The sequence below is a fragment of the Bactrocera oleae genome, chromosome 2 (genome assembly GCF_042242935.1).
Source record: "Bactrocera oleae isolate idBacOlea1 chromosome 2, idBacOlea1, whole genome shotgun sequence".
Lineage (NCBI taxonomy): Eukaryota > Metazoa > Arthropoda > Insecta > Diptera > Tephritidae > Bactrocera > Bactrocera oleae.
In genome coordinates, this window is record NC_091536.1 from 79,145,573 (window position 1) to 79,161,386 (window position 15,814).

The following is a 15,814-nucleotide window of genomic DNA, read 5'->3' on the forward strand; positions in this document are numbered from 1 at the left end:
TATCAGTAAAATATATTTTTGTATGCATAAAAATGCAATAATCAGGAAAACATAAAATGACTAAGGCAAGAAATTCCAAAGAAAATATTATTTAAAAAAAACTTTTTATTTCAGTTCAGACACTGAATGGTATAATGAGATATTTATAGTACTACAATTTTTTTCATACAGTTTCTTATTTTTTCGAAGATAACATGTCAGCCTAAAAAAATTAAAAACAAAAAAAACCTCAACTTATATTCCGAACGTTCAGTTGGTATGACAGTTATATGCTATAGTGGTCCGATATTGACTTTTCCGACAAATGAGTAGCTTGTTGGGGAGAAAAGAACAGATGCAAAATTTCAAATCGATGTCTCAAAAACTGAGAGACTAATTCGCACATATATCTGATCATTTATACATACATATATGTATTGTAAATACTTTATATTGTCTCTGTCCTTTTTGGGTATTACAAACATTGTGGCAAACTTATTATACCCTGTTCAGGATATAAATATTAAAACATTATTATAAAAAAATAAATTAATATGACTAATAAGTGCCGATTTTAACTTAGAAACTATAACTGATATTATAAGTTAATAGATGGCTTACATAAATTGTTGTCGGAAGTCTATTGAAAGTAAGTTCTTTCTATACCTTCTATAGAAGTCAACATAATAAGAGTGGATGTCAACCACTATTTGTCATTATGTTGGGAACCTTAATATTATACTAAGTAGTAAAGAAAAAAATCACAAAAGTTAAAAGATATTTCTGACCGTTCCTTTAATACATTTCTACGATGAACTTTAAGGTCAAAACTAAAATTTGAGTGGTCACTCAAATGTTCGTTTATACCTATGGACATTATTATTGTTTAAGACTTTGCACAATTTTATAAAATACCTTTGACTACTCTTTATTCATCACCCAATAAGAGAAAAATATTTTTATCTAACATAAATATAAAATGGGAATTCCGAAAACATTTGCGATATCGTTCAATGAGATGATTCAGAGCACCGATATTACTCTACTTCCCTATGCATACGTAATACCTACATTAAACTATACAACCATATATGCATATGTATATCACACACTTATCTACTTTAATTCTCTGCGAAACTACAGAATCTTTAAACCAAATGTTAGTGACTCCCATTATTTATGAGCCGGTAACATTTCTTTCTCATAAACAAGTTTTGCTTGCAATCAAGAAGTCTTCTATAACCATCTTTGACAGCTTATTGTTCTCGTTTTTCTCAATTCTCGTTTTTTGGGAATTCCACAATTTTGACTAGCATAGGAAGATGTCTTAAGTATGTCACTGGTACATATGTATGGAAAGATGCTAGGGTTGTATGTACATTTTCCAGCTTTTACGATTTTAAAATTCTTCGGCTTTCAGTATAACAAAGGCTAATTACTTTATTAGTAAAATGGTTCCAACAAATAAATTTTTATTCCAAGTAAACATTTTTTGAGTATCAACCAACAAAAAAGTCTTATACTCACTTCAGATGAATAAATTTCGTATGGTCTACTGTATACTTACTTATTCGAAATATTTGTAGAACATTAACGCAAATTCAGCTGGAATAATAGAAGAACTATACTAAAACTATTACAAGTTTACGATATCATAGGGTGTCCCATATGATTAAAAATTCAAAATATCAGTTATTTTAAATTTAGGTCCAACAAATATAACTTAAAGGTATATAAAGCACTATTACAAAAAATTTACAAAAGATTATTCGTGAGATACGCAAAATTTACACAGAAGCCGCATGTTACTCTTTTTCAGATTATAAGCTATTAACTTCTCCTCGACACTTTCTAAGATGGGCGGAACGTATTTTTGTGGTAAGGCGCAACTAGATTGTAATCGTGTGGTCCCTATCTTCCGCTTGACCTCTAGATTAACTTCGTTTTACCTTGACCTTGCCTGAATACACTTGACTTGACTCGTGGTCAATCCAGGATTTAAGAGTGGTCAAATATTGCAAAATCTGACTATAACCACACGGAATAAAAGAAAACACACGACACGAAATAGAACACAAATAGTGCCTCTGATATATGTCAACTCTTATCTAAAAATGATCGAAGTCTGATCATACCTTTTCAAACCGCCAGACATAACATAAAATCGCCAGTAACCATAGCTCACTTTATACCGAAAATATCCATTTCTAAGATCTCTTAATAAAAACTAAGTGGGCACCTTTCTGCTAATAATGTTGGTGTGTTGCTAAGAATGCGAACAATCGGTTCTGTATTTCCTTTAGCGACCCTGTTTTTAATAAAATGATTTTTGCTATTCAGGTTAATTTTATACCATAAATCTCGGTCAGTATGTAAGCATCTTAGCAAAATTAAATCAATCAATGAGCTTCGATGTCCATGTATTTCCCCAGCGCCCATATACTAAATATAATGATTCTAATGGACTTTATGCCAAATATACCATAACAAAATTGGGTTGATTTATTTTTAAACATATTTTAATTTGATGGCAAAACCAGTCCAGATTTTCCCCTATCTCCAATATTGTAATTTTCGACGTAACAGTTGACTTTAGACCGAATACACCTTTGATTGTTACAAATTGCGAGAGTTATAATATTCGGCCAGTCTTGACTGGTTTTTATTATTTAATTTTACGATAGTTTGCAATAATTGTAAATCGATATCACAGAGCTACCATAATGATACTCCTATCATTTGGTCCACTTCCAGCCAACGCCGTACCACATTTAAGTCACGTGAGAATATAATTCATTAAAAAACTGAAAATATTCACACTAATTAATTCCACCAGACAATTTCGCTATCTATTTCCATATTTTGTAGCAATCATGGAAAATTCCGATATGATAAAGAATTCTAATATTCTCAAAACTTTAAGAATAGTGGAATTTCGGGTTTGAGATCACTAGTACATGCATATAAACATTGGTACATATGTATATATTTAAACACGTTCATATTATTATAGTGCTAAGCAAAGTAATAGCAACTAATATGCATACATTAGTCAAAATGAGATTCTTATACCGGGAATACAGCCACGCTCACACCTACTAAATTAGTTTGCAAGTTCTTCCTCTCCACTCTGATTTACAACAAAGTTTTCGATTTTTGAGCCAATATTTCTGCTTGCTTTATGGCGATAAATGGCCACTCACCCCTAGAAATTAATATGACACTGAAACAAAGATTGAGGTAGGTACAACCACACCCACCATTTTCGTTGTCTTTTAACATTGCTAGAAATACGATAATATGAGCTTAGATTCACTAAATTAAATTATCAACACACTACAATATTATTCTGCTGTACAAAAAGATAACAATATTTTATTTATATAAAATGAACTGATAAGCCACACATTGAATATGATTATAATAATTACGGTAACATGTATATGCACTTATTTTTATTATTGTAATTAAAACGTTCCATATTTCACACTAGTGCCACAGTTCATGAGTAGGTCGCTGAAACAGCAATTACCAATAGATCTTAAATAAATCACAGCCTTTCTGATTTTCGTCTGCACCAAGCAGTGTCTTGCTGAGATGTTCAAACCATCTGACAATGTTTGGGTATTTGCTCAAATCATAGCCCAAACTTGTCACAATCGTCGAGACAGAGGCATACAAAGTGAAATCGGCAATCGACAAACTATCGTTAGCGGCGTATGTTTGCCCGTCCAAGAATGTGTTCAAAAATTCCAATTGGCTCTCAAGTTTGGTCAAGCGCTCCGGCACTGGCGCCTGCTTATCTCTAGCAATGGGATAGTAATAATCAGCAAAGAATGCATACAAGCTAAGGTCGAAGAATAGACGCTGGTTGATAACAGCTCTCTTTTTGGTACAATGCGGGTAGAGCGAGTCGTCTTTGCCATATTTTTCAACCAAGTAGATGAGTATAACGCGTGATTCCCAAACCGAGTAGCCATTGTCCACCAACGTGGGAATGGTATGCTGCGGATTGATCTTTAGAAATTCGGGTGTCAAGTGTTCATTATTCACCAAGCTTAACAACTTGCGATTCAATTCAAGACCCAATTCATTGGCGAGCATTAGAATAGAGCGGCAGGGCGCAGATTCGAGGAGGTAATAGAAATCCATGACCACTAAAATTTGGAAAAATACTTATACTATTATATATAATTTATAGGCTACAACAATTTGTTTTATTTACCTTATGAGTTGCTTAAATTCAGATGCTTTCACTCTTAAGGACTATACACAACTACGAATCTGTCGCAAATAGTGTTCTATTTAAAGGTTTCACTGCTACTATATCACTTGAAGAATTACAGAGAAACTATAAATTGATACTTTATGTACGAGTATATATATATATATATATATATGTTTTTCCAAGTGTGAGGATAGTTGTGTTGTCCCAATAAACAAAAATGTAGTCGGCATTAGAGAAACTTAAATACAAAAAAAACCTCTTTTTAAGATTAAGCAAAACTTTATTTCACCTTCCAAATTGTACAGCTTGATCAACATTTTTTGTAGTAAACATGTTACGTATTATTAGTTATACTATCTCCACATTACCAATTATTAATAAATAACAAAGTTTTAATTGCCTGGGGAGTAAAAAAATTTTGGAAAAGTTTGGAAATATTTTTCTTTCTAACATGTTTGTTCACTGGGCTACCCCGCTGGTTGGTTTGTTGGGTATGTCAGTTCTTTATTGATTAGCACCCGGCAAGTTTCATCACTGTACGTGTATATATGTACTTATATATGTATGTGTGTGTTATAAAATATAAAATATATTACCAGTAGTAAAATTCGCGATAAGTGCGCGTCGTTTCCTAAGTGCCGTTTCAGACAGGGATGCAAAAGAGTCTGATCTTTTTCAAATTTTCTTTTGGTGTCGCTCTGGGCATTCACACGGTCAAAAAGAGTCCAGCAACTCGAGTCTAGTTTTTCTGCATTCCTTTTCACAAAATGTTCGTAAATATTTGTGCGGTTCGACTGCGCAACACCGCGCAACACTGCGTGCTGCGTATTTCATTTGTATGTTGAGATGATGGTCACACATTTTGCTCGCAATGAATTACCATGAATATGGTAGAACAATATGCATAGTACAAGTACCTACCCGCTAAATAGTTTCAAAAAAATACTAAAGACGGGAATTCCCTAATCCACAAGAATGTATTGAATATCCGCAACTAATATTTTCAAGGCCAAATTTATAATAGCAATTTCCTAATCTTTAAGTATTAAAAACTCATAATTTCTTTACTCCGTATTAAAAATTCATAATTTCTTTACTCCATAATCTATATCTTAATTTTCTCCTTATTTACAATTTGTCATAATATTTCTATTATTCTATGCATACGTATTTGCATATTACATACAAAAATAGATAACAGAACTCAAATTTGCGATCGAATTCATTTGAAACCGAGCGCTCTTGCAACCATTCAAAGGATTTGAAAGTGAAAAGGAATGCTGAAAAGGGTAGCAGCGAGCTGTTACGAAAAAGAACACAAAGCGTGCCACCCGAACACGAGTGGCACGGTCCCTTCGTCTTTCCTCGTCGTCCCCTCGCCCACAATAAACTGGTATGAGACTCTTTTGCGTCCCTGTCTGAAACGGCACTAAGTGATATTATTGTATTGTGTATCGTCGCAAACCAAACCAAGTGTCATCACAAATTTTTAGATAAATTGTTGTATACAGCATGAGGAACGATTGTAGAGAGAGGATATGAGAATTCAAATGGTTGACAGATGGAGAAAAAGAAGAAGCATACAGATACTTTACGCAAAAAACATTCTATGGCAAAACTTAAATTCATACTTATGCATTAGGGTGTGTCTTACAATATATCAAAATAAAAATATTTTATAAATGAAACAGACAGTTAGACTATTCATTTTATAATAAACTTTCATACTCAGTATTATATTAAAACAGCATAGAACTTCGAGCATTCAGCGTTTGTTGAAAAGTTTTAGATCATTATTTGTGCATTCGATGAGTAAATTATAGAGATATGGATAAAAATATTTATATAAAAACTGTAAAGGCAAATGTAAACATGCGCTGCCGACCAATTCATTTGTAGATAGTTCAATAATAACGATGTTCAGGAAATTTTTTGCAAAATATACAATATGTAACTATATTATAGAAAATAAACAAATCAAATCAATAGTTTTCTACTTCAGAGCAACAAAAGCAGCCGAGTTAAAATAATGGCCTATTAATACTTTAGAGTTTTAAATAATAATTTTTAGACGAAAATTCGGAATCTAAAATTGTAGCTTTAAAATATAACAATGTTAAATTTTCAACAATACTCGTATTGACAAAACTTTAATACCTACCAGCTTTATTGCATATAAAATAAAACTTTCGCTTAGAAGAAATTAAAAGTAATTATATACGTAATATGTGATTTAAATTGGCTGATTTTTTCGGCATATAACGGATATAGAACTTACATCTTTTTCATATACATTACTATGTATCTTACTTAACGTCATTGGGTTTATTGTTATACAAATTTATATAGATTCTAAATCACAGACATGGTAACACAAATCATCGTTAGCCACTCTTTAAGGTTTGTCGAATCAAACAAATAACTGATTTAAATTTAATAATCGAAATATACAGATGGAATGTCAAGAGTTCAATCATATATAACTATTAAATTAATTAAAATAATCTTGTTAATTTTTAAGTAAGTATGGTCGATATATACTCCTTTGTTTTGTCTTTTTGGCTGAATTTTCCTGAAAATTAATGTTATATAATGGAACTCCTTTATGTATGGTTAAGCTTTCAATAATCTTTTGAAATGTTTCCTTTACATTATATTTAATTTTCAAAAGTTTATGTATACATATTATTTGAGCCCACCCTAATAGTACTTTTTCATGTTTGACTCAGCATTAGTTGACTTATAATTCTTAGTCGAATGTTTACGCAACTTTTATGCCAAACATGTGATAGAATTTTGATTATAACTGGAGGAAGGAAATAAATATTCTACTATGGGACAGTTTGGAAACCAGGATCAACCGAAATTACATTAAAAAAAGGTATTAGGTAATTTAATTTTATTTAAAAAATATAAACTTTTATTAACAGAAATTCAGTTCAAACACAAGTTACAAGTTCTTATTTATAATAATTTAGCCAAGCTACGCTACCATACCAGTGCAAAATGCAGTAGAAGCATATATGGGGATTTCTGATATGGTTAAGTTCTCATCCCACATAGGATTGGCTGTGCGGGAAAGTGTTCAAGTATTCTAACTTACTTTCTTCTGCGGAATGGAGCGGTAAACTTTGTGTAAACTGTGGAAAGTAATCCTGAAAGTGGGCATATTAAATACATATTGAATTAGAGAGTGTAATCTCTTCCAACCAAGTCGGCCCTCTATAGTATAAGTAACATAATAAAATCCATTGTATACCGTAACTAGTGAAAATATGATAACGATAAAACAGAAACGCTTAGTGAATTTTTATCTTTTATTTTTCTAAAAAGTACCAGTCTCTCATTTGGTGGAAAGCGAAGCTAGCGAATATATTTCATGGTGCGTTTGAAGTGTTTAACGAATAATTTGAAGAATCAGCTGAGAATATTTTATAGTAAGACAGCTCCAGACGAAACTACTTGTAAGTGGACAACGAACTCGGTGGAGGTGCAAAAGAGGCTGCTATGGATGGAAAAAATCGACATAGAGTCGAGTTATGATCGTACCGTATTGTACCGTATACTCCGGATCTGGTCACATTGACTTTTTCTTGGAAATAAATCGCCAAAAAAGGAGATCCTATTACTATATTATTTTTAAAGTGAAACCTTTTCTTATAAGAGTTATATGGTAGCTCAGTGCAATAAGAATCGAATCAAATTCACATTTATATATATCATAGACATTTTAAAATCCGATATGATAATTTTAAAAATTATAATATTGATTGAAAATATGCGCTTAAGGCAATAAATTGAGTTGTAATTATGAGCGCACAGGAAGGTTATCATTTTATGCAAGTCAGACGTGCCCTGCCGGAAATCGAGCTGGTTCATAAAAATCTCATTCACATACTGATATAACACGCCCGTCAATTATAATCAAAACATTAAATTACAAAATTGCAATTCGAATTAGACCGCTTTGGCAATGAATCGCTGTTATTACCCACTATCTATATCAAATTTAATCTTTATTTCTTACATTTATATCACATTTAATCTTATCAGTACTCTCTCTCGATTTTATGGACTGGTGTTTTTAGCAGAATCTGTAAAACTAAATAGAAATATATTTCACTGCCCAACCCTAGATTAAGTTAGAAACGAGTGATTTTCGGTTATGGTAAGCTGTCTTTAAAACAGTAATTGACAGTGATTTCTTGCAAGGGAAGAAACTGAAACTGCCTTTTTCATATTTCTTGCGGAATCCAAGCGCTAACTTTCATTTTCAGCGTGTACCCAGGAGCACTGTTCCATTTGAAAGATTTTCAATAAAGGTATACACACCCAAAGTGAATAAAAAATTATTTGGAACATTTTCACAAACTCTTTTTGATGATACCATGTCGAACCATTTATCATAACACAACAAATTTTGTGGACAATTTTTATTGAAAAATAAAACTTGTAAGCAGTCGAAAAGTGAAACTTTGTTGGCGAGTGTAACGTGTATAAAATAAAAGATAACTGAGGTCAACACCTGAATCGACAGCAACGAAGTTGGCTAACAACCATGCTCGCAGAGAATTCTCGAACCAATAAGAGTACAAAAAACAACTCATAGGAGAACAAAGAGAAAAAACTGGTTTTTTCATTCATTCGCTTAACTTACATATGAATATACAGATTTATTTATATGTATACATATGTATATATTTGAGCAATACTGCGGAACTTTATAAAAGTTGTAAAAACTAAAATGCATACCGTACATATAAATACATACATACACACATATAGATATTTATTTGTCCTCCAAGAATTTCTTCATCTCCAAGCAACCTTCGTGATTCTCTTTGAAGCCAGGCGTGACCGCCCGCATGTTCTCATACCACTTGTGGATGTTTGCATACTTTCTTACATCGACGTTGAAGCCTCTTAGGATTTGGGCCACGTCTATGGTGCTAATTGTGGCCACAAGTGCCAAATCAGCCAAAGTCAGCGACTCGCCAATGACAAAGTTGTTCCCTGCCAACAAGGTGTTGAATAATTCCAACTGTGTTTCCAACTGCTTGCGCTGTTCTGGATCGAATGGGGTCTTGGTCATTGCAGTTTTATAACAGTACTTGCCGAATGTTAAATAGAGATTCATGTCGAAATACAAACGCTGATTGATGAGCGCACGCGTTTCGGGGCACTTGGAGTAGAGAGAGTCGGTTTTGGCATATTGCTCCACTAGGTAAATCATGATGGCGCGTGATTCCCAGAGCGCGAAGTCATTGTCGACCAGTGTGGGGATCGTGTGTTGTGGGTTGATCTTCAGGAACTCGGGCTTTAGGTGCTCACCAGCACGCATATCAAGAATTTTCTTGTTTAACTCAATGCCGACACACTTAGCAGTTAGAAGCACGGCACGACAGGGCGGAGAACCAGGCGAATAATAGAAATCCATGCTGAAGCGGAACGAGAAAAAGCAGCTTTAAACACAAAGTACTGGCAAATAAGTGCTATATGATTACTTTGGCTTAAACATTAGCCCGCTGTTTAAACTTAATTGCTATATTCACATTTGTAATTGCAATTGTTGTTGGCACAACAAACCATTGTCGTTTCGCTTTGACATACCTGTTTGGAAATTATTTTTATTTTTTACTTTTTTACTTTTTAGCACTCCTCCGTAAAAAGCGCTTATATTCGTAAAAGCAACTTCACAGCTGTTCAACAACGCTCGACTGAATTCTTGCTCATGACTGTGTGTCTATTTAAGTTATTTTCGATGAAAAGGTAAAAACATTTTGTTTCTTCGGTGAAGCTATACACGCTAACGTGTATCTACCTTTTATTCTCATAACGGAAATGTGGGGAGCATGAAGAGCTGAGAGCAACGAAAACAATAACTTTGGAAACACAATAAGAAAAAAGGCAATAACATTGTTTTAAAGCTCATAGATTGAGTTTTATTTTGAAATGCATTTTGATAATGCAATCGTGACTTGCGAGAATGCACACTCCAAACAAATGTGAATGACTAACACGCTGAGTTGAGTGCGATATGCTATAAAATCGAGAATTATCGTAACGGCATAGTGCGTTTTGTGAAAATACTTAGAATATCAACTACTCGAGAAAAAAGTGATCCGAACCCCGGTGCCATAACAGATAAAGTGAAAATAGCTGAAGAATACACAAACAAAACAGAAAATTTGCCCTTATCGTATTTATTTGAATTATACAATGACTTCTATGAAAGTATTATATCGCATGTTATATTACAATAATCATGAGAATGAATTGTTGTGAAGTCTAACAATTACTTTTTATCCATTCGACATTTCAATCCAATTTTTAAAATTTTTGTATGAAAGTCGATTCAGAATGTGTAATTCTAACTGTGGTGTAAGGCCTTCTGAAAATTTAAATAATTTCTTTCTATATCCTATTAAGATACCTCCTTTAGCTTTATGCGTTATCTATCCAAATAAAATATAGAAAATCGGAGCTGATTAAACATTTTTTATGCTTAGTTTTACACTCGTTTTTTATTTTGACATCTCTAACATATGTGTACCTCAAAATTTTTACCGTTCTATGAGAATATAAACTCAATTTACCTTTCTTTGACGGCTCACGATTTCCCTCTTTTGTACTTTAGTCATTAAGGAATCAAAACTCTCTCTTAAATTTTTCAACTTTTGATAGAGATTTTTTGTATTTTTCACCGCACATACAACACTGTGCATGCCAAAGAACCTCAAGTTCAATTAATATATGTTCTACGGCGACCTTCAATAGCAATTTATTTAATTTTTCGATTTTTAAGAGATTTTTGTTCCAAATTATTTCTTAAATTCCTTACTTGTTTGGTGGTACTAGTTACTTTATGAAAATAATACTTTCGAATAATTGCAATGAATTGTGTTATATGTATATCAATTGAAATCTTTGGATTCTAATTTTTTTTAAGAAAAGAAAACAGTTTATTCAACTTTTAATACGGAGTATAACCTATGCGAACATTTTTACTTCACAAAGTAGTTGTTGATTGCCAAAATATCGTTCAAGTTCTGTTGATAACCTGGAGCAACATCCTTCATGTTCTCATACCACTTTTCAATATTAGTGTACTGTTTTATGTTGACTTCGAATCCCGATAATGTCGAGAACACATCCAAAGTGGTCACTGTAGCTAATAGTGACAGATCAGCCAACGTCAGCGAATCACCAACAGCAAACTTGTTGTCACCCAGCAGTGTATTAAATAATTCTAATTGTTTCTTCAAATTTTCTAATATTTCTGGCGTAAGGCGTTTTTTTAAGGACAGCAGCCGAAAATTAATTCCAAAATATGGAATAAAGATCCACATCGAAGTATAGTCGTTGATTGATGAGTCCACGCTTTTGAGGGTACGCTGGGTAGAGGGAATCTGCTTTAGCATATTATTCTACCAGGTAGATTATGATGGCATGCCAATCCCATATAGAAAATCCGTTATCTACCAAAGTTGGAACAGTGTGTTGAGGGTTAATCTTAATATATGCGGAGGTCCATCGGAATTTTGTTTAACTCAACTCCAATTGCTTGAGCTGTCACGACTACCGCACGACAGGGACTCGATGCTGCACTGTAGTAAAGATCCATTTCACTGATAAGAAAGCAAACGAAAAGAAAATATGTTGGTAGGTAGGCCTGAAATTAATAAGATACACTTGAAATTTAATTATATACATACATATATATACATATGAGTGCAATGGCGACCCCTCAAAAGTATTTTTGTCATGAAACAGATTTTTTCATTAGCCATTCGTTGTCGGCTTACAACCTGCAGGTTATTAGCAGCTTCAAAAATATCCCACCACAAGTGGAAGCACACGTTTAATGAAGTATTTAGTGGAGATATATATATATAGTTCTAATATTCCTTCAAATTTACTTAGTTGTATTATTTTTGATGTTGCTCGGTAGCAAACTCTTTCAACAGTGGCCACTTCAAATTCCATACTAAATTTTATTTTTATAGTTTTAGTTATCTAGAGTACCGGCTTCAGGAATATCGTTGATAAAATTAAAATAAATAAATATGTTTCTTATCTGTGAGAGCCATAACGGAGGAGAGCTAAATTTTCAAACATATTTAAACGAATACAACAGGCTACCTTTGAGTACATAAATACAAGTATGTGACCGAAGCCGATTTGTTGTAAACTTATCAATTTATTACTTTGTCTTATCAAAGCTCGAAATTCACTTTTTTCAAAGTATTCAGAAATAGAAGAAATAGAGTCACATTGACCAATAACTTAAGAACGATTGGATATAATATCATGGAACTTTGACAGTATTCTAGTTTAGACTAGTACTTTAAAACAAGGATAAAGTTTTTTTTGTGCCGCGAACACTCTGTCAAGACAAAGACTTTCCGGCGCGATATTGAACTTGTAAATAACAGCATCTATTGAAAAAATAAAAATTATAAATACTACTTAATGTAAGTCTGTTATTTTTAAAATATTTCGAAATTGCCAACCGAAAAAGTTCAAATAAGTTTATACTTGTAGTTATAATTTATATAATTATTGCATTATATCTCAAGTTTTTATTTGTAGCATTTTCGAAAATTACAGACCATCAATACTTTCAGATGTGATTAACGAAATTTTTATAGACATCCCGTGTCCTTAATATCTTTATTTTAATTTTACAACCGGCCGCATTCATAGACATTAAAATGCAATTTTACAAATTTTGTTTAATTTATGCCAACCGTCTCCGTCCCGACATGGAGGGGCATTAAGTTTCTTCAAAATATTCCTTCAAAAAATTGCGAATAAATAAAAAAAATCCTCTCTTAAGCCTTTGACATACGGAATTATTCATATTCATATTTTCATAATCACTACGACAAAGAACGACTGTTTCTATGTTGTTATCATAATCGTCTCAAAATGGGGAATACCAATTTATTTTCGATAAGTGTCGATAACGCCAACAGGAATACCACATGGCCATTCTTATTTCGTTTTTAAACGCAAACGACAGCGGCAATAGCGCCGAATAATGGACCTGAGTCAAATTTTGTGAAATTTTAACTTTTTATTTACATAATTTATCCAAGTAAACCAGAGCACAAAATTTTAGTACCTAGTGTTGTAAACTTAAAGGCCTAATAGATTTTTATATTCCAAGCAGCCAGCCCAATTTTCTTCCCAACCAGGTGCACTCTTCTTCAAATTCTCGTACCATCTGGCTACATTGATATATTTACTGAAATCATAGTTGACAGCTTCATAAGATGACACTGTTGCTAGCAATGAAATATCAGCCAGAGTATAAGAATCTCCAGCAGCATAATTCTGTCCCTCCAGGAATGTGTCCAATAATTCAAAAGCTGTATCGATTGCCTTGTATTTCTCTGCATCGACTGGTTGCTTAAAGAGGTATTGTTTGACGTATGTATCGATAAAGGCCTGATATATTGTGGAGAGATCGAAGAAGAGACGTTGGTTGATGACAGCGCGCTTTTTCGGGTTTTTCGGATACAAGGAATCATTTCTGCCGTATTTTTCGGCCAAATAGACAGTTATGACACGTGACTCCCAAATAGAGAAACCGTTATCTACCAATGTGGGAACTGTATGTTGTGGATTGAGTTTAAGAAATTCGGGCTTCAAATGCTCTCCAGCAAACAAATTCAGCAGCTTTTTATTTAAATTGACTCCTAAAGCTTTTGCGGCCAACAGGACGGCGCGGCAAGGAGGGGACGCAGGCACATAGTAAAAATCCATTTTTTGCCTGTAAATAATTTAAATGTAACATATAATATAATTAGATTTGTTTAACACAAGTCAACAGTTTTTATATCGTACTAATATGTGATGTAATAACATAACACAAACCTCTCGTATTGAGTGTAATAAACACTTAAAAATAAACTACTTTAAATAACCGTCTGCCTCAAACCCCCCACCCCCTCCCATCTGCTAGCGTTTGACCCAATATTTCTATTCGCAACTCACTTACATATATTAAAGGTGGTGGATGGGTGGTGACTTCAGAAATCGCTTGGATAAGTTCAATGTCGCAACTGAAAATCCAATAGACGCACAAAACTTTTTATACCAAAAATATTGCGGGCGATAAGGCGCAGCAGAAGGTCACACATAATTACGCACAAGATATGAAATGAATGACTGATTCTCTTCCTAAACTGCTATGGAGGCAATACAAAACGTAGACAAAAATAGAGGCACTAGTCGCACACACACACAAATGAGAGAGTACACGCCAGATGATACGATGATATTGATAACGACCGATATGGCTAGACATAAGTTAATTACTATAATATTGTTTGATACGGGTATAATCTAGCTTTGTAACATGGACATATGAGTATGTATGTATATAAAGAGTATATTTCATACTAAGGGATAACGGTAAACCAACTTTTCATATAAGAATTCATGGAAGCTAACAGAATAGTTAGAAACTAACTATTGCTTAAATGTTTCATTGCATGCTAATTGTGGACCCAGTTATTTGAAATAGGCGCTATTAGAAACCAATTGACCAATAAATATATTTTTTTTTTCATTTGGCACCTTTAGCTAATGTACAGTTTTGTAATATTAACGTATTCGTTTGCTTAATTCAGGGAGTCACCAACTTTACACACTTTTTTAATATTTTTCGAATAAGTGTTCCACAGGCTAGTAACTCAGATATTTCTAGAATTATGATATCATCTCTACCCTTCATGTATAATATATACTTTTTAACACGTAATCACAAGATTTTGAGAACTTTCGATTTAAAAGTTAATAAAGAAAATTGTTTCAAGTAAAAAAAAAAATAATATCGAATTTTTGGGATAAAATTAACACACATACAGAAAACAAATTTCCCTATAAGGCAGAATTTTTAACTTCATTTTCCATATACTATGGTACATAGGTCACACGCAATAAAATAAGTTTTCATTAAAAATAGCATAACTTTTAAACCGTTAATTGTTTATGTCACGGACTCTTGTCATGCATTTTTATACTCTCGCAACCTGTTGCTACAGAGTATAATAGTTTTGTTCACCTAACGGTTGTTTGTATCACATAAAACTAATCGAGTTAGATATAGGGTTATATATTTATATCTAAATGATCAGGATGAAGAGACGAGTTGAAATCCGGGTGACTGTCTGTCCGTCCGTTCGTGCAAGCTCTAACTTGAGTAAAAATTTAGATATCTTTATGAAACTTGGTAGACATGTTTCTTGGTACCGTGAGACGGTTGGTATTGCAGATGGCCGTAATCGGACCACTGCCACGCCCACAAAACGCCATTAATCAAAAACAAATAAATTGCCATAACTAAGCTCCACAACAAGATACAAGACTCTTATTTGGTATACAGGATCACAATAGGGAGGGGCATCTGCAGTTAAATTTTTTTTTTAAAGTGGGCGTGGTCCCGCCTCTGATAGGATTAATGTGCATATCTCCTAAACCGCTATTGCTATAATAACAAAATTCACTGGAAGCAAATGTTTTTAGCACTTTGACGGTGTGAAAATAGTTGAAATCGGGTGGCAACTCCGCCCACTCCCCATATAACGGTACTGTTAA

At 33.2% G+C, this 15,814-nt stretch overlaps 3 protein-coding genes and 1 pseudogene across 5 annotated transcripts; all 4 read right to left on the reverse strand.

Annotated features, from left to right (window-relative positions):
- Positions 1 to 3,323: 3,323 nt before the first annotated feature.
- Positions 3,324 to 4,343, reverse strand: LOC106615165 (glutathione S-transferase 1-1). The gene is made up of 2 exons (XM_014231257.3): positions 4,205 to 4,343; positions 3,324 to 4,136 (listed from the first exon to the last, which is right to left on the reverse strand). Exon 2 carries the CDS (start codon positions 4,129 to 4,131, stop codon positions 3,508 to 3,510), a length of 624 nt encoding a protein of 207 aa, XP_014086732.2. The 5' UTR covers positions 4,132 to 4,136; positions 4,205 to 4,343; the 3' UTR covers positions 3,324 to 3,507.
- Positions 4,344 to 8,879: 4,536 nt separating this feature from the next.
- On the reverse strand, positions 8,880 to 9,977 carry LOC106615161 (glutathione S-transferase 1-1). The gene is made up of 2 exons (XM_014231252.3): positions 9,818 to 9,977; positions 8,880 to 9,645 (listed from the first exon to the last, which is right to left on the reverse strand). Exon 2 carries the CDS (start codon positions 9,642 to 9,644, stop codon positions 8,997 to 8,999), a length of 648 nt encoding a protein of 215 aa, XP_014086727.2. The 5' UTR covers position 9,645; positions 9,818 to 9,977; the 3' UTR covers positions 8,880 to 8,996.
- Positions 9,978 to 10,868: 891 nt separating this feature from the next.
- On the reverse strand, positions 10,869 to 11,831 carry LOC106615181 (glutathione S-transferase 1-1-like; annotated as a pseudogene).
- Positions 11,832 to 13,266: 1,435 nt separating this feature from the next.
- On the reverse strand, positions 13,267 to 14,365 carry LOC106615160 (glutathione S-transferase D1). Of its 3 annotated transcripts, none has more exons than XM_014231247.3 (2): positions 14,214 to 14,365; positions 13,267 to 13,985 (listed from the first exon to the last, which is right to left on the reverse strand). In XM_014231247.3, coding segments are annotated over exons 1-2 (639 nt in total). In that variant the 5' UTR covers positions 14,216 to 14,365; the 3' UTR covers positions 13,267 to 13,348. The 3 variants fall into 3 exon arrangements, with proteins under 3 accessions (XP_014086722.2, XP_014086723.1, XP_036227348.1); XM_014231248.3 differs by having other exon boundaries at positions 14,210 to 14,341; XM_036371455.2 differs by having other exon boundaries at positions 14,090 to 14,228.
- Positions 14,366 to 15,814: the final 1,449 nt, after the last annotated feature.